The 16,366-nt window shown below is 40.6% G+C and overlaps 4 protein-coding genes across 4 annotated transcripts; 1 reads left to right on the top strand and 3 right to left on the bottom strand.

The window, feature by feature from the left end:
* Window positions 1-2,748: 2,748 nt before the first annotated feature.
* EAE98_001019 (uncharacterized protein) lies at window positions 2,749-5,374 on the bottom strand (the record flags this gene model as incomplete). Its single annotated transcript, XM_038948636.1, has 2 exons — window positions 2,749-3,561; window positions 3,722-5,374. The coding sequence occupies 2 exons, from the start codon at window positions 5,372-5,374 to the stop codon at window positions 2,749-2,751; spliced, it is 2,466 nt and encodes an 821-aa protein (XP_038814902.1).
* Window positions 5,375-7,139: 1,765 nt separating this feature from the next.
* EAE98_001020 (uncharacterized protein) lies at window positions 7,140-9,121 on the bottom strand (the record flags this gene model as incomplete). The annotated part of the gene is made up of 7 exons (XM_038948637.1): window positions 7,140-7,908; window positions 7,960-8,206; window positions 8,274-8,384; window positions 8,440-8,472; window positions 8,526-8,543; window positions 8,594-8,922; window positions 8,988-9,121. The coding sequence occupies 7 exons, from the start codon at window positions 9,119-9,121 to the stop codon at window positions 7,140-7,142; spliced, it is 1,641 nt and encodes a 546-aa protein (XP_038814903.1).
* A 1,066-nt stretch (window positions 9,122-10,187) lies between these two features.
* Window positions 10,188-11,041, bottom strand: EAE98_001021 (uncharacterized protein; the record flags this gene model as incomplete). Its single annotated transcript, XM_038948638.1, has 2 exons — window positions 10,188-10,834; window positions 10,885-11,041. 2 exons carry the CDS (start codon window positions 11,039-11,041, stop codon window positions 10,188-10,190), a joined length of 804 nt encoding a protein of 267 aa, XP_038814904.1.
* A 3,798-nt stretch (window positions 11,042-14,839) lies between these two features.
* EAE98_001022 (uncharacterized protein) lies at window positions 14,840-15,429 on the top strand (the record flags this gene model as incomplete). Its single annotated transcript, XM_038948639.1, has 2 exons — window positions 14,840-15,034; window positions 15,181-15,429. 2 exons carry the CDS (start codon window positions 14,840-14,842, stop codon window positions 15,427-15,429), a joined length of 444 nt encoding a protein of 147 aa, XP_038814905.1.
* Window positions 15,430-16,366: the final 937 nt, after the last annotated feature.

The following is a 16,366-nucleotide window of genomic DNA, read 5'->3' on the forward strand; positions in this document are numbered from 1 at the left end:
TTTTTTGAAATCGAGATATATCATTTTTTAAATATCAAATAATCTTTTTTTTTTGAAAGTAATTCGAAAAAAATGTAATTTAAGTTCAAAATATAAATAATGTATTTTCCTATTAAAAATTTTGGTAGGAGATTATATATTCTATTATCAAAACTTCAATTTGAATGATTTTAATTTAAAATTTGTTTTTTATAGAATCTTTATGCTTGAAAACTATATATATCAATTTCAATTAAATCAAATAATAATTTCAATTTTAATTGAATTATTAAAATCACTCTTTTTGATATAAAATTGTACTTTCCCTTTTGAGTGTTCTGTAAGTCCGTACAACTACTAGTAATTCGAATCCCAGGAATCAAATAAGTTAAATACAGCGGGTTCGAAATCTCCTATACGAATATTTCAAAATAAAGATTAATTGAATTCTACTATATTGTAATTTATACTCATTTCCTCATCTCTGATCTTGTAATTTTGATCCTTGGGTTTTCTCATAATATCGGGAAGCTAGTAATGTAATGATGCTTATATATAGAGAGAAAGAATCTTCGTAGTAATAATTAGTTCTCGTCTTTTTTCCCATCTGGCTAGCTGATATTATAAAAAAAAATAGAAGGTAATAGAATTGTAAAGTAGTTCTTTATAAATACTATAGATAAGTTATTAAAATATAATATCTTTAATAAAGGAGAGAAGGAATAAACTTTATATAATGTATTACAAAATTATTATTTTTATATAAAAATAATAATATATCTTTTTATATATATATATAGTTCTATATTCATATACTATACTAAGAGCGATTCACAGGATCACATGACCAATCACGTGATCGTCGCTTATAAGCTTCCGAAAGCGACCATACGAAAACGATCGTATTTAGCTTCCGAAAACGACCATTATTAGTTTCCGAAAACAACTATATTAGATTCCGAAAACGACTATTAATAAAGAATAAGAAAAGGGGCCTTATTTCGAAGGAATGATCGGATTAGGAAGAGATCTACGAGAGATAAACGAAAGCGGAAAGCTAGATTAGAATGAAAAAGGTATATAATATAAGCTTTTTCCCTCTAAATATAGGATAAGAAATTCAATACCACAAAACAGATTCCTAAATATCACGTGTTTTCATTGCTTTTTAGTTGTTAAACTGAGCCAGCTTCCCATAATAGACTAATATTAGTCTAATCCCTCTTATATTCTATATATACTCTATACTCATATACCTGCTCATGACCTACGATAAAAATATATAAGAAGGTGGATGGGAATTGACTGCTTTTTCTAAACTATATAAAGAAGATCTATAAATATTAGTTATAGAAAGAGGTTATTTAATTAGTATTAAGTTTCGCTTATGATATATATATATATATAAGTATTAATAGTAATAAGATTTTCTATATTATTTTTTTATTAAAATATATTCTCTTTATAAATAATAGTAGTAATCTTTTTTAAAAGATTTAAAAGATTTAAAAAATTGAAAAGATTGAAAAGATTGAAAAGATTTTAAAGATTTTAAAGATTTTAAAGATTTTAAAGATTTTAAAGATTTTAAAGATTTTAAAGATTTTAAAGATTTTAAAGATTTTAAAGATTCAAAATTAATTATTAATAACTATTTATATATATATAATCAATGTAAGCAAAACTTAGTACTATTTATATAACTCTTTCTATAACTAGTATTCATAGATCTTCATTATGTACCTAGGTAGTTTAGAAACAGCAGTCAGTTCTCACCTCAATTTCTAATATGTCTTGTGAAGCGCTATGTAGAGCCTTCCTCTCCTCTCCTCTACTAGAGGCGCTATATTGTAGTGACTTTTCTATAATATATACAAAGGACTACTCTATGACTCTATCACCTTCTATACCAACTCCATTAATACATAATATTTTCAACTCTTCCCCTCATCCCTAAAAGATTCTCTCTCTACTCCCTGCACCCCCCCCCCCCCACTTCCACTTCCACTTCCACCCCTCACCCCCAAACCCCAAACCCCAAGAACCAAAACCAAAACCAAAACCCATAACCAAAATAAAAGATTATCCAAAAAGATATTCTCTCAGGCGTGAGTCGAACACGCGACATCCAGATCACGTGAGCAATTACAGTCTGACGTCATAAACCAACTAGACGACCGAGAGTTATGAATCGAGTTGAATCTCGAAATGGTCACATTTTGTTGTGTTTGTTGAGATTGGCGTTTGTATACAAAACTATATACTACACGGACAAAAAATGAAGATGGGATGGAGATTTTCGAGCAAGGATCTGGCTAGGGTGGGGTGGGTATGAAATGTGGGGGTTGTTTTGGGAGGGAGATGGGGATATGTACCGGTATGTGGTATTAATGATCTAGAATTGAAATAGTGATGGATTTTGAGAAATTCTTTTGGTGTTTTATTGGGAAGATATCGTAGAGCTTTCGATGATTTACTAGGTATTTACCTCTTTCTATTTACCTTTGCTTTTGAGATTTCAAAGCGTGTGATATTCTCAAGGCATCAATCATCACGACAATCAAAGCACAATTTTAAGACCGAAGATCAGAATTGCCACCATTGATTATGATCATAATATCTTTGTAAATCCCCTACTCAACCAACGCCTTATTAGACCTTCCTGAGATCCCTTCCCTCCACCATCCGAATTCTCGCAGAAAATCCGTTTATTCTTCAAAGAAACCCCTTCCAATTTACAAGAAAGCCTCCATCCCACCAATCCCTCATTTACTTCAACATCTTCTCATCCTTGCCACCCTTTTGAAAAGGCCACTTCCACTCCCGAATATGAATTGGATCAATTCCATTCTCAAACGCCTCTCTTCTCGCCTCAATCTGCATATTTAGAAGTTTCTCCCTAACATGCGCGCCCTTGTTACCCAATCTCTCAATACTATCTACCGCGTGCAGCGCCAAACTATATCGATCGGTTTTATTTCTGATAGCCAATTCTAATGGCGTATCAATATTACCCTTCTCGTTGTATCCATGAACGTGGATATTGCTTTGGCCAGGACGCTTATAGGTAAGTCTGTGAACGAGCCAAGGATAAGAATGGAAATTGAAGATGATGGGCTTATTATCTGTAAAAATCGATACCCAATCTTTATTCGTGATACCGTGAGGATGATCACCATGATGGATCAATTTGAAAAGATCGACCACATTAACGAAACGGATTTTCAAATCTGGAATGAGTTCTCGAAGAAGTGCAGTAGCAGCAAGAGATTCATGGGTGGGTACATCTCCGCAAGTGGCCATGACAACATCAGGTTCGAAACCTTGGTCATTAGAAGCCCAGTCCCAAATTCCGAGACCCTTCTCGCAGTGAGTGAGAGCATCTTCCATGTTGAGGTATTGAAGATGATCTTGTTTGTCGGCGACGATGACATTGACGTAGTTGGTGCTACGGAGACAGTGGTCCATACACGAGAGAAGACAATTTCCATCGGGTGGGAGGTAGATTCGTACAACTTCAGGACTCTTATTGGCGACAACGTCGAGGAATCCGGGATCTTGATGGGTGAAACCATTGTGGTCCTATAACATTGAAAAGTTAGTAATTGCCTATCACGGAAAGTTGTTGAAAGGCTGTTGAACCAGAAAAAGACAGAGAATTATACACAAGAGAAGCCAGAACCCATATGAAGAGTGAGATTCAGAGACAAAGGATTGAAGAAGAAAAATAACAACTGCTTACCTGTCTCCAAACGGTGGCTGTCAAGAGGATATTGAGAGACGCCATCTTTACGCGCCATTCGACTTCATTGCACTTCTCAATCCATTTGCAATGTTGATTGACCATGGAATCGATAACATGAATGAACGGTTCATAGCTGTTGAGTAAACCGTGACGACCAGACAAGATATATCCCTCCAACCATCCCTCAACAGTATGCTCACTAAGCATTTCCATGACACGACCTTCAGTAGCAAGATTTCCGCCATCAGCATCTTCTTCGAAGTATTCGCCCATCCAAACCTTTTTGCCAGCCTTGTAAACCTCACCAAGTTTATTCGATTCGGTTTCATCAGGTCCAAAGAGACGGAAGTTATGCATGTTGTTGGCAACTACATCGCGTAGAAGCTTTGCCATGTTGGCCATGCTGGGAAGATTGCTGACACCCGCTTCGACATTTTCGAATGCGTATTTGCGGAAGTCGGGCATATCGAGTGGTCTTCTAAGAATACCACCATTACCGACAGGATTGGCACTCATACGAGCATTGCCAACAGGAGCCAATTCCTTCAACTCGGGAAGTAATTTACCCTCCTTGTTGAAAACCTCTTCAGGTTTGTAGCTGCGCATCCAAGACTCCAAAAGTTGCAAATGTTCTGGATTACTTGCAACATTGGGAAGTGGAATTTGATGTGCACGCCAGAAGCCTTCGAGGAGTTTGTCGTCGACCTTTCTTGGACCAGTCCAACCCTTAGGACTGCGAAGAACGATCATGGGCCAGCGTGGTCGGACTGCTTTGCCGGATTCACGTGCTTCCTTTTGGTACTTGCGGATTTCGACCACACAACGCTCGAGAGTTCCTGCCATAGCTTGATGCATACTCTCGAGATCACTTCCTTCAACAAAGTATGGTGTCCATCCGTAACCAACGAACAAAGCTTCCAACTCCTTATGACTGATTCGAGCAAGGATTGTAGGGTTGTTGATCTTGTAACCATTGAGATGCAAAACTGGTAGAACCGCACCATCTGTGATTGGATTGAGGAATTTGGTTGAATGCCATGCTGTGGCCAATGGACCAGTCTCCGCCTCACCATCACCAACCATGGTCAAGGTGATTAAGTCGGGATTGTCAAAGACGGTGCCGAAGGCGTGTGAAATGGAATATCCAAGCTCTCCTCCCTCATGAATACTACCTGGTGTTTCTGGAGTCGCATGACTACCAATTCCACCCGGGAAAGAGAATTGCTTGAAGAACTTTCGCATACCCTCCTCATCTTCTGCCTTATCAGGGTAAACTTCAGAGTAAGTACCCTCCAGATAAGCATTTGAAAGGACAGCAGGAGCTCCATGACCTGGACCAGAGATAAACAATGCATTCAAGTCATACTTCTTGATAAGTCGGTTCATATGAAGATAAGTGAAAGCTTGACCAGCATCGGAACCCCAATGTCCCAAAAGTCGAGCTTTGAGATGTTCTTTCTTGAGTGGTTCCTTGAGTAAAGCATTTTCTCGAAGGTAAAGCATGCCCAGGCATAGATACATACAAGCGCGGAAGTAAGCATCGAATTTCTTGATTTCTTCATCTGAAAGTGGTTTTTCGTCGACGGTGGTGCGAACAATTCCATATGGAGAAATGCTCTCAACCTCGACTTCGCCAGAAGGTGGAGCCATGTTGAGTTATTTGAGGCACTCGATAGAACCCTAGGGTAAAGGAATGAGTATTGAGTGTCGTATCGAATAGAGGGAATGGATTGTTGGGGTTCACCTGCAACGAAGGTGGAAGTGGAAGTTGCAAAGTGGTAGTGAGATGTCGTTGTTGTAATGAAGAAGAAAGAAAGAAAGAAAGAAGGAATGGAAAAAGCAATGTGGAATTGCGCCTCCTTTTATTCACTGCACGTATCGAAAAGTCAAAGAGACATTCATTCCAAGAACCAGTCGTATGGATGGAAGCACTGCAGCGTGCAAACACGGGCTGGTAAAAAGTGGCCTGATAAATCTTACCCAAATCTTTCTCACGTATATTCACCCAACAGTAGAATAGTCTCTCTCATTATTGGTCAATTAGTTCCAAGGTTCACCTAGATCTCGATCTCATTATGAAAGCGTTAAAAGCATTGGATACCTACCTAGGTGATTGGATTGCATATCATATGAGGCGATAAAATTCATACTCTCAGGGCTTGCAGTGTAGGTAGTGAATGATCAATCACATGCTTTGAGATCTCCTTACTCTCCTCACTCCTTGGTTTTACTCCTTACCTGGACCATCTGTCGCAAGATCAACAACATATCCGCCGAATACCGATATACAAACATAATTTCCCAGTTACCTTTCGCATTCTATCGATACCAAAATTGTCACGAAAACAAACACAGATCCCTTTCATGTACGGAAAGTAGAGAATATCCCGAGTGAATACAACGCACTGCAGTAACTGCTTGTCGGCGGGGTTCCTGTATAACCCGAGAGCCATCAGAAAATGAGCTGACAATGACGCACCACCTCTTCCATCAGCCTACTTCCTTCCATCAGATAGGCCTCTACTGGAACGATAGAGAATCTTGGAGGTTTGGATGTGGTCTGATAATAAATGTTGTATACTCAGGTAGGTAGCTGGAGGTATGGATCCATATACTTGTCCTCAATTGATAGGTTTTACCTACCTTCCTCCCGGTACCTACAATGATAATGAATGAAAAGATTCACCATCACCTAGGTACTTATATTACTTTGCATTGCGTTGCGTTGTGTTGTAAACGTTGCGGTTGCATAAAATATAAATGCAGAATGTTGATTGCGGGGTAAACTCACTAAATAGGTACACTACCCAAGTCACTAATGATTGCACTAATTTACTCTCTGTGATTAGTCATTGAATACGAGCAGAGTACATAGCATTACCTAGGTAGCTTTTTGTATCCGAGAAAAGAGGAACATGTCGGATTTTGAGTTTCTACCTGAGAAAGTCTTTACAAGTCGTAGCTTCGATATTCTCTCCAGATTGTTTTCGTTTTTTGTATAAAGTTTGTTTTCGTTATACTCAAGTCGAGACGCGGGAGGAATAGAAAGTTCAGCTGGGCATTGATTTATAAACCTAATGATTTATCACCCTAATTGATTGATGTATCGGTGTTCACATACGTTTTGTTTTTTCGATTGAATATGGAGAGAGGATCTTGTGTAAATACCTACTACCTGTTGGCAAAAATATTACAGCATGTGAATTGGATTGTTTACTCAGTCTATGCAGAAAGATGATACATAAGAGAGATAAATATATTAGGGAAGCGAAGAGGTTACCTAAACTCTCCAACATGACAATCAAAATACATGAAATCCGATATTTCCAAAGCCCCGTTTGAACCACCACTATCATCATTCCAGTACAAAAGTCCATATATTTCCTCCCATTCAAATCCCAGCAACTCTTCTCACTCAAGCAGCTCCCTCCTTATGTTCAGCAGCCGTCACCTTTTCCCCCTCCACAACTCCAGTCCCATTTCCATTCCCCTCCCCCGCGCCTCTCCACTCCTTTCCATATCCCTCCACCGGCACCCGATGCGTACTCTTCCACGCCTTCCCCACACTCTCATACAGCTCATCCACCTCCTCCAAACTCAACCCCTTCGTCTCATAAATCAAAGAATACACAAACACCGCACACAACAAACAGCAACCACCCCACACAAAGAAAATCTTCGCCTGCAAATTCGCATTCCCGGGTCCAGGATTCACCAAATAAGGAGTCGAATACGCAATCGCCCAATTCAAAAGCCAATTCGAAGCCGTCGTCATCGAAATCCCTTTCGCGCGCACAGGAAGCGGAAAGATCTCCCCAGGGATAATCCAGCCGACGGGGCCCCAGCTGCTGGCGAAGAAAAATATGTAGATGCATACAAATGCCACGAGAGCTTTTTGGGCGGCGATGTTGTCGCCGTTGGGGAAGGCGGTGCCCACGCTACCGACTATCATTTGGCAGGCGAACATGCCGAGAGCGCCGAACATGAGGAGGCGACGACGGCCCCATGCTTCGACGAGGTACAGACCGGGGAGTGTGGAGAAGACATTTACGGATGAGGTAATCATGCTTGTGACGAAAGGTTCTTTGATTCCGGAAGCGGCGAAGAATGAAGTACCATAGTAGAAAATAAAGTTAATTCCAGTTAGTTGTTGAAGGGCTTGAAGGCAACAACCTGTTAAAAGTCTGCATGTGTCAGTATGTAATCAGAATTTTTGATGTAAATGTGAAGAATACCTTTTACCCAAAGTATTCCATTTTAAGAATTGTAGATATGATGATCCCTTAGCTAAAATTTGTTCATGGACATAGTTGGACTCGATTTCCTGAAGCTCGCCAATCAAGTGGGGATCGTTGATATCCAGTCTTCGAAGTCTGCCAAGCGACTTTGCTGCTTTGTCGTGTCTGCCACGTTTGATCAGGTAACGAGGTGTTTCGGAGAGGAAGATGAGTCCTATCCCTAAAATGAGGACCCAGGCGAATTCTGCGCGACTTCCATTAATTGTTGAACTTGGTTCTGATTCACAATCGAGTCTGAGGTGAAGACTTACGAACAGCAATTGGAATTCTGTACGATCCAGTGTTGTCGAGACCTTTGGTAGCATTGTCTATAACTGCCGCAAGCAATAATCCGATTGTGATAGCAAGTTGATAGGCACCCACTAATCCCTTTCAGCAATGAACGATACAACGATATAATGGGTAATATTCCCTTACCTATAGCTCCTCTAATCCACTTTGGTGCCGTTTCTAGCTGAAGTCAGATCACACACACAACCTCATTTATAACCATCACAGCTTACCAGACTGATAGAGAGGCACTATCTTATGTTAGCACATATTAAACAAACCATGAACATGTCTAACATACCTAGCATCGAAACCATGCCAACTCCAAACCCAGCAAAGAACCTTCCCGCCACAAACAATGGAATATCAACTGAAGCCGTTTGCAGGATAACACCAAAGGCAAACACGCATAGACTAATCCAAAGTGCAATGCGCCTTCCTGTCCAATCAGCTACTGGCGCAGCAAATAGAGCGCCAAAAAGTGTTCCTGCGGATAGAATCGACACTATCAAGGATGATTCACTAGACGTAATGCCGAGTTGACCTGTCTTGGGATCAATGTACCCTGTAGAGAAAGTATCCAACCAGTAGCGCATGGTTATAATGCCAGCGATCGTTCCGGTGTCGTATCTATTAAGTCGGATGATTAGTTTGAGTATGGATTTCGTGGTAATCAAGTCCAATAAAATACACACCCGAAAAGCACTCCACCAAATGCCACAAACAGGCCCACGAGAATAGCAAAGACAGACGAGCCTGCTACTCCCTCGGGCTTCTTAATCCCGATCCCCTTAAGACTAAATTTCCCTCGTTTGTTTTTCGTAAACATCGTGTCATTAGTTTTATCGAAACTCTGATATATCCCAAATGATACGGAGTACTTTTAGACATAGTAGCTGGGGATCACCCTTATACAGTTCATGCAAACTAATTAAACAAAGGGGATACTTTCGTCCAAAAACCATGTTTTGATAATGACATACGAGATGCGCGTGATTGAAAAAGAGGAACGTCACTGGTTATCATTATTTGGTGAACATCGACAATGAGCTGCACACGCGGATATAAGTCCGATGGCAAATGGTTGAAGAAAGTCAATTGATCATTATGTCAACAACTTCCCGTCCTTATTATATTTAATAATTACCTTTCTCATCTGGTATGGGACTTCAGAAGTAACTTACATACATCTCACTTCTTGAATAGCAGGTGACGGTTCAAATATCGTTATAATTGCAACAATCTCTCTGGGCGACTGAGACCAACTCTGAATCTCGAAGCTCATGAATTCCTCATCAACATAAAATTGCCGAGGATGATACTGGGAGGACAAAGAGCTAGAATATTAGGCCAACGCCATCCATTTAGCATTTTATGACATCTAAATCCCGAGAAGAAGTCCCGAAGAACAGCGGATTATATTCCGAAAATGCATATATCACCTGTAATCGATTTGAAGAAGTCTTTAGAATGTCCAAAGAAACCGTGTAAACAAAAAATCATTCTCTTTGTTAAAGAAGTCCTGGAACCTCCAATGATAATTATCAATTCTTTGACTGCTACTTCTTCATATGCTCTGTGACGTCGAAAATAATGAACGAGTCCAGAATAAATCACACGGCATTTCATATACCTACAATTGTGAACTCGGCACTTGGCATAGCCAGCGAGAATCACTGTCAATACATACAAAAGTCTTTGCCCCACTTAGAGCATCATTTCACTCAACCACGGTTAATTAAAAAGGGGAATAAGCGAAAATAACGAAGAGTAAATTGATCTCGCAGAGGCAAAGCCCACTCTTTGCCAACAGTCCCGCCGTGCGCCAAAACCTTAATAGATGTGATACATCCCTTCCATCCTACTCAAAGCCATTTAAACCATTGGTAGGATTTTTATATATCTGCAAACCGTCTCTCAAACTCTTGGTATAATTTAGGACTAATCTCATCGCTGCTATTTCCTTCAACTTCCCACAATACATTTTTGCGTGCGTAGTGTTCAAGTAAAGGTTCACTAGTCTCCTCAAATTTCTTGAGTCGTGTCTTCCAAGTTTCTTCGCAGTCATCTGGTCGCTTTGTGAGTTTTTCTCCAGTGATATCGTCAAGCCCAGCGACCTTAGGCGCATGAAATGTAGTATTATAAACTCGACCAGATGGTGCGTGAATCCATCTGCCCGCGATGCGCTCCAGTATGACAGACGCCGGAGTTTTGAGAGAGACGACGAGGTTTATTGGAATGAGTGAATCGAGTTGATAGGCTTGCTCGGCCGTGCGAGGAAAGCCATCAAGTATAAAAGAAGCTGAGGGGTCGTTTGATGTTTGAGGTGGTGAAGAGGCTTCCGCCAGTGATGGTTGCTCGACATATGAATCTGTGTCGAAATGTGAGGAGGTAGCAGACATTGCGCTAGATGCTAGCGTCATAGATGGCGCCGACGAGGGAAATAACCAACCACGAGTTTTCAATTCGTGAAGGATAAGTCGAAGTATCATGGCATCAGGAACAAGAGAGCCAGACTGTATAGTACTTTCCGCCTTGATTCCTGCAGGTATGTGTAAGTCGCAATTTACAAAAATGTGGAAGTATGCATACCTAACGGAGTCCGATTTTTGACATTATCTCTCAATAAATCCCCGGAACTAATGGCAGAAAGTTGCGGGAATCGTTGTAGAAGTCGTTCTGCCTGCGTGCCCTTTCCTACTCCCGGAGCCCCAACTAATATAATTCTTGCTGCTTTCTTAAGGCGCATTGTGTCGCATGTACTGGTTTAAGTCGAAGGAGATCGCGGATGGAGACAGTTTATATCAAAATCCTTAAAGCCGGATCGGATATCCGTACGCCACGTCGGGAACCCTCTATATCTGCTGGGGGAATTGCCGTACGACTCTTGTATTGAAGAATTAGAAAGGAAGAAAAGATATAAGTCTGATGAATGACTGTGAATCTAAAAGATGAATGACTCTTTTCAAGAGGTAGAAAAACGGCCGGAGTAAGGGATGAGACGATTGAAATAAGTAATGGGGGAAGAGTAAAATACAATACCAAGATGCTTTGTTGTATAAGAGTCCGGAGTTGTCACAAGCAAATCAAATAAACGGCGAGCGGGGGAAAATGTAAATGTAACCTCAATTTGACTGATGAAGCTTATCAAGAATTTCTGGTGTGAAATGGTCATAGCGCCTCCCCGGATTTGTTGAGGAATGAGCCAAGTGACGGCCGCCGCACGAAAGCAAGAGCTAACCTTACTAATGTCAGGGATCGTCCCGCCTGTCCGATTGTCCGATTGGCTACATTTTGACTGATTGATTAGGTAATAATACATTCCGCCATTTCTTCTCTCCCCTTCTCTTCTATCTGATGAATCTCAACAACGTCAAACACATATCGAATCAAATTGAAGAGGGCGATAAAGGAACAATGAGTCTAACATTCGTGTTTGTTTCACTTTATACTCAATATGCCACCATCTTCACCACTCTAACCCAGAGGTTTTCAGCTTGATTCTTCCCAACTCATAGTCTATTTAGTCTACTTTCTAGCAGGGGACTGTTCGGTCTATCTATTTCCTCTTCTACCTATTCTTGCTTACTTTTGACGGTCTAGCCACCCACATGCTGTCGGTCTTATGGATTCTATCGCTGCGGTGTGAAAAGCCGTGATTCTAACCTTGATTGCTGGACGAACCACCGATAAAAAGAGTTATATGTGATTCAAAAAAGAATTGTCTATTTTTGATAGCAACAACCCAAGATTCAACTGCTCCGTATGCACTCGGTTTAATGTGACAGTTGTCACAATGGAGAATCCCTCACTTGTACTATCCTGTGGAAATTTGGAAGAAAGGCTTTGGCTTTATTTCCTGCCAAATGCTCTTATCAAGCTTTGTGATATACGCATTGTTTCTGATTACATCAAAGGCGGCAAGATGTTGGATGGGGTGATCGTAAAAGCTCCTCTGCGCAGGAGATTACGAAAAGTATTAACATCGTGTAGCTGGCGGTTCCCGGGATTTACTTGCACGATTTTTCCAAACTCACCGCATCAACTCATCGCGAGACTGAATCTCGGGGCTGTAGAGACAAGTGTTTCGCTGTAGCTTGGAAAAGTTGCGTCGGGACATCCTCAATCATACATAGAACCCAAGTATGAACTTTTACTATACCAACATAAGTTGTTTGTCTTAGGAAGAAAGCTGGACTAATCGAGAAGAGTGAGATATATATTCTCATATGATTTTCCCCCAACTCCATTTCAAGTTCTTTCTTTGTAAAATAAAATCTCAACCCTCTGGCCAGTTACCATCATGGTATTTCATGCTACATGCTGGAGTATATGTGTTCGGCCTGGTCTGAGAAGTGTAGACTACTTAGTATGACTCAAGTTACTCTCCAAATCAACTCCAGGCTCGAGTAATCTCGTGCTTCTGAATAGTCCTAGTATGTCAGTCATATAGCATTTCATTCTCAGCAATGGATGAATACTTGGGCTTTGCTGCAAACCAAGTGGTGGAATTTGCTACACCACCTCGTTTCTTGGGTCAGTACGTCAATTCAAATATCTAAGAAGTTTCTTTCCTTTTCCAGATATCTGATTCAACCATAGCATTGTTCGATTATCTTCAAATCAATCTCAAATTATAATGATATTACTATGAGATTAGAGGTCGGCTCATAGTAAAACGACTGGGCTTTGATGAGGGGCATCAGGTTTTCTTGTCGAAAACCCGATCTTTCGTTGTAGCTTGGTCAATGGTATCTTTCATGTTATAGAAATCTGAACTGATATATCAACATGACTTGCAATAAAATCACGCCAAGCTTAGTATTTATGTCATTACCTTCAAGTGCAAACATCGAACCGTGTGTCCAGACATAGATTCCACGTCTTTGGTGCTTCGAAAAGAAAACGACTTGCGTATGCGAATTTAGTCCCCCACTACTTCATCCGAATATTATCGCTTATCGTTGTGCAAATTATAGTGTCAGGGAGGAATATTTTATTATAGATGCTTGAAAAATATTTAGTTTATGCGGAAAACATCAATTTGCTACCACTGCAAATGAATGTGCAGAATACAATCCATTTGCACATTCTGGCGATGAAGGTATCTATCATGAGTCGAAGTTACACGAGATGCTTTTGAGTTCTCCAGAGAAGAGATTGATATGGTCCTAGAAAAGGGATCGCCTTCTACCAAGTTCCCGTCTCTTTGGGGCATGGGGCAGAAGATGCAATAGTATTCATTAAGATAGGAAGGGTGATCCATAATTTTTTACATTTGTTTGCAGCGGATGTGAAGACGATTGGATATGAGGGTTCGGGCGGGACATTGGCAATTTGAACAAATTTTCCTTCCATTTTCCTGTTTCTCGAGGAGCTGGATATCGACCAAAAAGTACTCATCTGTGAATACAGTGACGGGTACTAATTCTTCGTTTTTCTAAATCCCATTCTAAATCCCACTAACGAACGAATGTCCCATTACCGGAACTCGTGATCACACTCCATCAGTGACTATTAATGTGTTTAGAGTAATCAATAAATTAGCTACAGGACCTCAACTAACACACAAATCACTTCCTAACGATCATATAGACCCCTAACACCAGAGTTTTGCATAACTCGAACTACAGTTTAATAAGTAGATTCTCTAGAGCTCTGAGTCCAATAGTAATAACCAAGTCCTTTGAGATGTTGAAGTTATTTCGAGTATCAATCTGCTATTGAATATTGAAAATCGAATCTAGCCTGCTAGTCTAGACTATTGAACACTTTGATCTATACAAGTTTGAGTCGAAGAGTAGTTTCGCTTAATTTTATGATACATGATACAAAGTTACGTTAATGGCCTCTTCTGTTGACAAAGTTTTATTTCAGAAAGAAGGCGGTAGAACGAGATCAAAACTTTGAAAGTATGGGGATGGGGGTGTAATTCCATTCGACTCAAAGATCCAATGATGCCATCATGTTCTCAGTATGTTATTTGGCACAGATAATGAGTCATACCTACGCCATACCTGCCTTAGTTGAGGTCCTTTGCGTATTTTCTTCAACGTTGAAGGGTTTTGATGCGTGCGACCAAGTACAATTTGGGCCCTTACTCTCTCGATTGACAAAAAAAATCATTCTAGTGTACCCCTGCAAAACTACTATCTGAAGAGGAGTGCCTAGTCTAATCGGCGTTACTTGGGTATGGATATGAATATGTTTTGTCGCAGCCTGGGATATTTTATCTCAAATCAAACCACGATGGCGCGGGAGCCTGCATCTGATAAATCTGCAAGATTCCTTCTTGGTAGGCAACATTGGAAAGTGACCGGAGAACGGGAAGATACTCATAGAGCCTGCGTGTAGCAAAGCTCTTGTGAGTCATTTTAGTAATCGTCTTCCTGCTACTAATGATAATGGCATCCCTTTCAATCCAACGATGTTTGGTATACGACCCTCGATCATGTAGGTTACAATATAAAATGACGCGATACCAAATAAACACCAAGGTGTGATAATTCCAGATTTTTGACTTCTCTGTCAACTATACAAGCACAATATGATGACGGGCAAACGCAAAGCGACAGAGATTGATGATTTCCAACCTCTCATTAAGATCGACAATGATGAACACCTTCCAGTAGTCGACTTAGACTGCAACCAAGTTCGACAGGAGATTCAGAATTTTATCAGCTCGGGTGAGATGAATGACAAAACTTCCAAAGAGCAACCAGTGTCAGAGGTAAAACTTATCGTACGTTCATGAACAAGAGTGGTTATGACAAAGGAAGTGGTAGTAATGTTTACTACAATGCAGTCGCATTCTTCAAGAAAAGAGAGTAAGGGACCATATTACCTTGCTCGCTGATTTGACGTGAAGCTGATAGTATTAGCCTAAAGAAGTCCATGACGCCAGTCTTACCGTCTCCTCCTTTACTACCACATTCCGTTTCATCACCATCGAATTCCATCTCATCAACCCTAATTGCCATGTGCTCACGCTCTGCGAAGAATAAGAGACTCAGCAAGCCCGCAGGACCGTATGATGTCTCGGGCATTGAACTCGAAGAAGAAGACACAGAATCAGTTCTGTCGCGAAATCGCCAAAACATTTCCAGATGGCAGAGGAGTCCTTACAAAAACTCTTAACAATTTCTTAAGCAGAAAGATCCACATAGCAATCAGAATCCTGATTATTGTGCTGCTTATGTCTTCTTCGAGAGAACTCGTACTCGTGATGGTAAACCAAAGAGTCAGGACCGTGGGTCAGAAAACAGTTCAGGTACCGAGAGTGAATATTCCAATTCGATGTCAGGTATTTATGGACCAAATTTCAGAGGGGCATGTTGAGAAAAGGACACTTGATAACATGGGGAAGGAAGTAGATCTTGGAAGTATTGCTGTCGATCGTGTGCACTGTCGTCGAGGTTTGTAGGGTTTGATCATCGGTAGCTTAACCACAGATCAATGGATCTGCTGCGTAAAAGATAGCATAAGAATCGAATTCTGAATTGAATTTTGTTCTTCATTGCACCAGAACTCTTAGCATATTCTTCTGTTAACGCACCTCGAAGTACATATATATAGGAAACAAATTCTGCATCTTCACTTCCGACACGACACCAATGACAAACAAGACTTTGAAAAGGCTAGGAAGTGAGCAAAGAAAGCAAGACCTTAACAACAACAGCAACTTCTTGAACTGTCTGAGAAGTGCTAGATGAAATTGATGACTATAGTATTTGAGACATTGCGGGTTTGGTTGTGCTGTGTAGTATATGCAGCTGTTTTCGAATATTCGCAGGGAAGAGTCGATCCACCACCGTTTGTCTAACCAAGACACCTAGTCTGATACCGTTTGATATCCATGAACAACTAGTATACATACTGTACATAAGACCTAATTATTGGATTGTTGATATGGTACAGTTGCTAGTTCGATGGCTATCTGTACTCTTGTACAACGCAAGGCCCTACATGAACCTGGCTAAGAAGATATCTACTACTGTATTCGTGCCACGTTCTTCTAGAACATTTCACCATGCTTAAGTCCGCTCCGTCCCGCGCCCCTATCAGTTCGCGCTAG

This window comes from Botrytis deweyae, assembly GCF_014898535.1.
Source record: "Botrytis deweyae strain B1 chromosome Unknown BDEW_002, whole genome shotgun sequence".
Taxonomy (NCBI): domain Eukaryota; kingdom Fungi; phylum Ascomycota; class Leotiomycetes; order Helotiales; family Sclerotiniaceae; genus Botrytis; species Botrytis deweyae.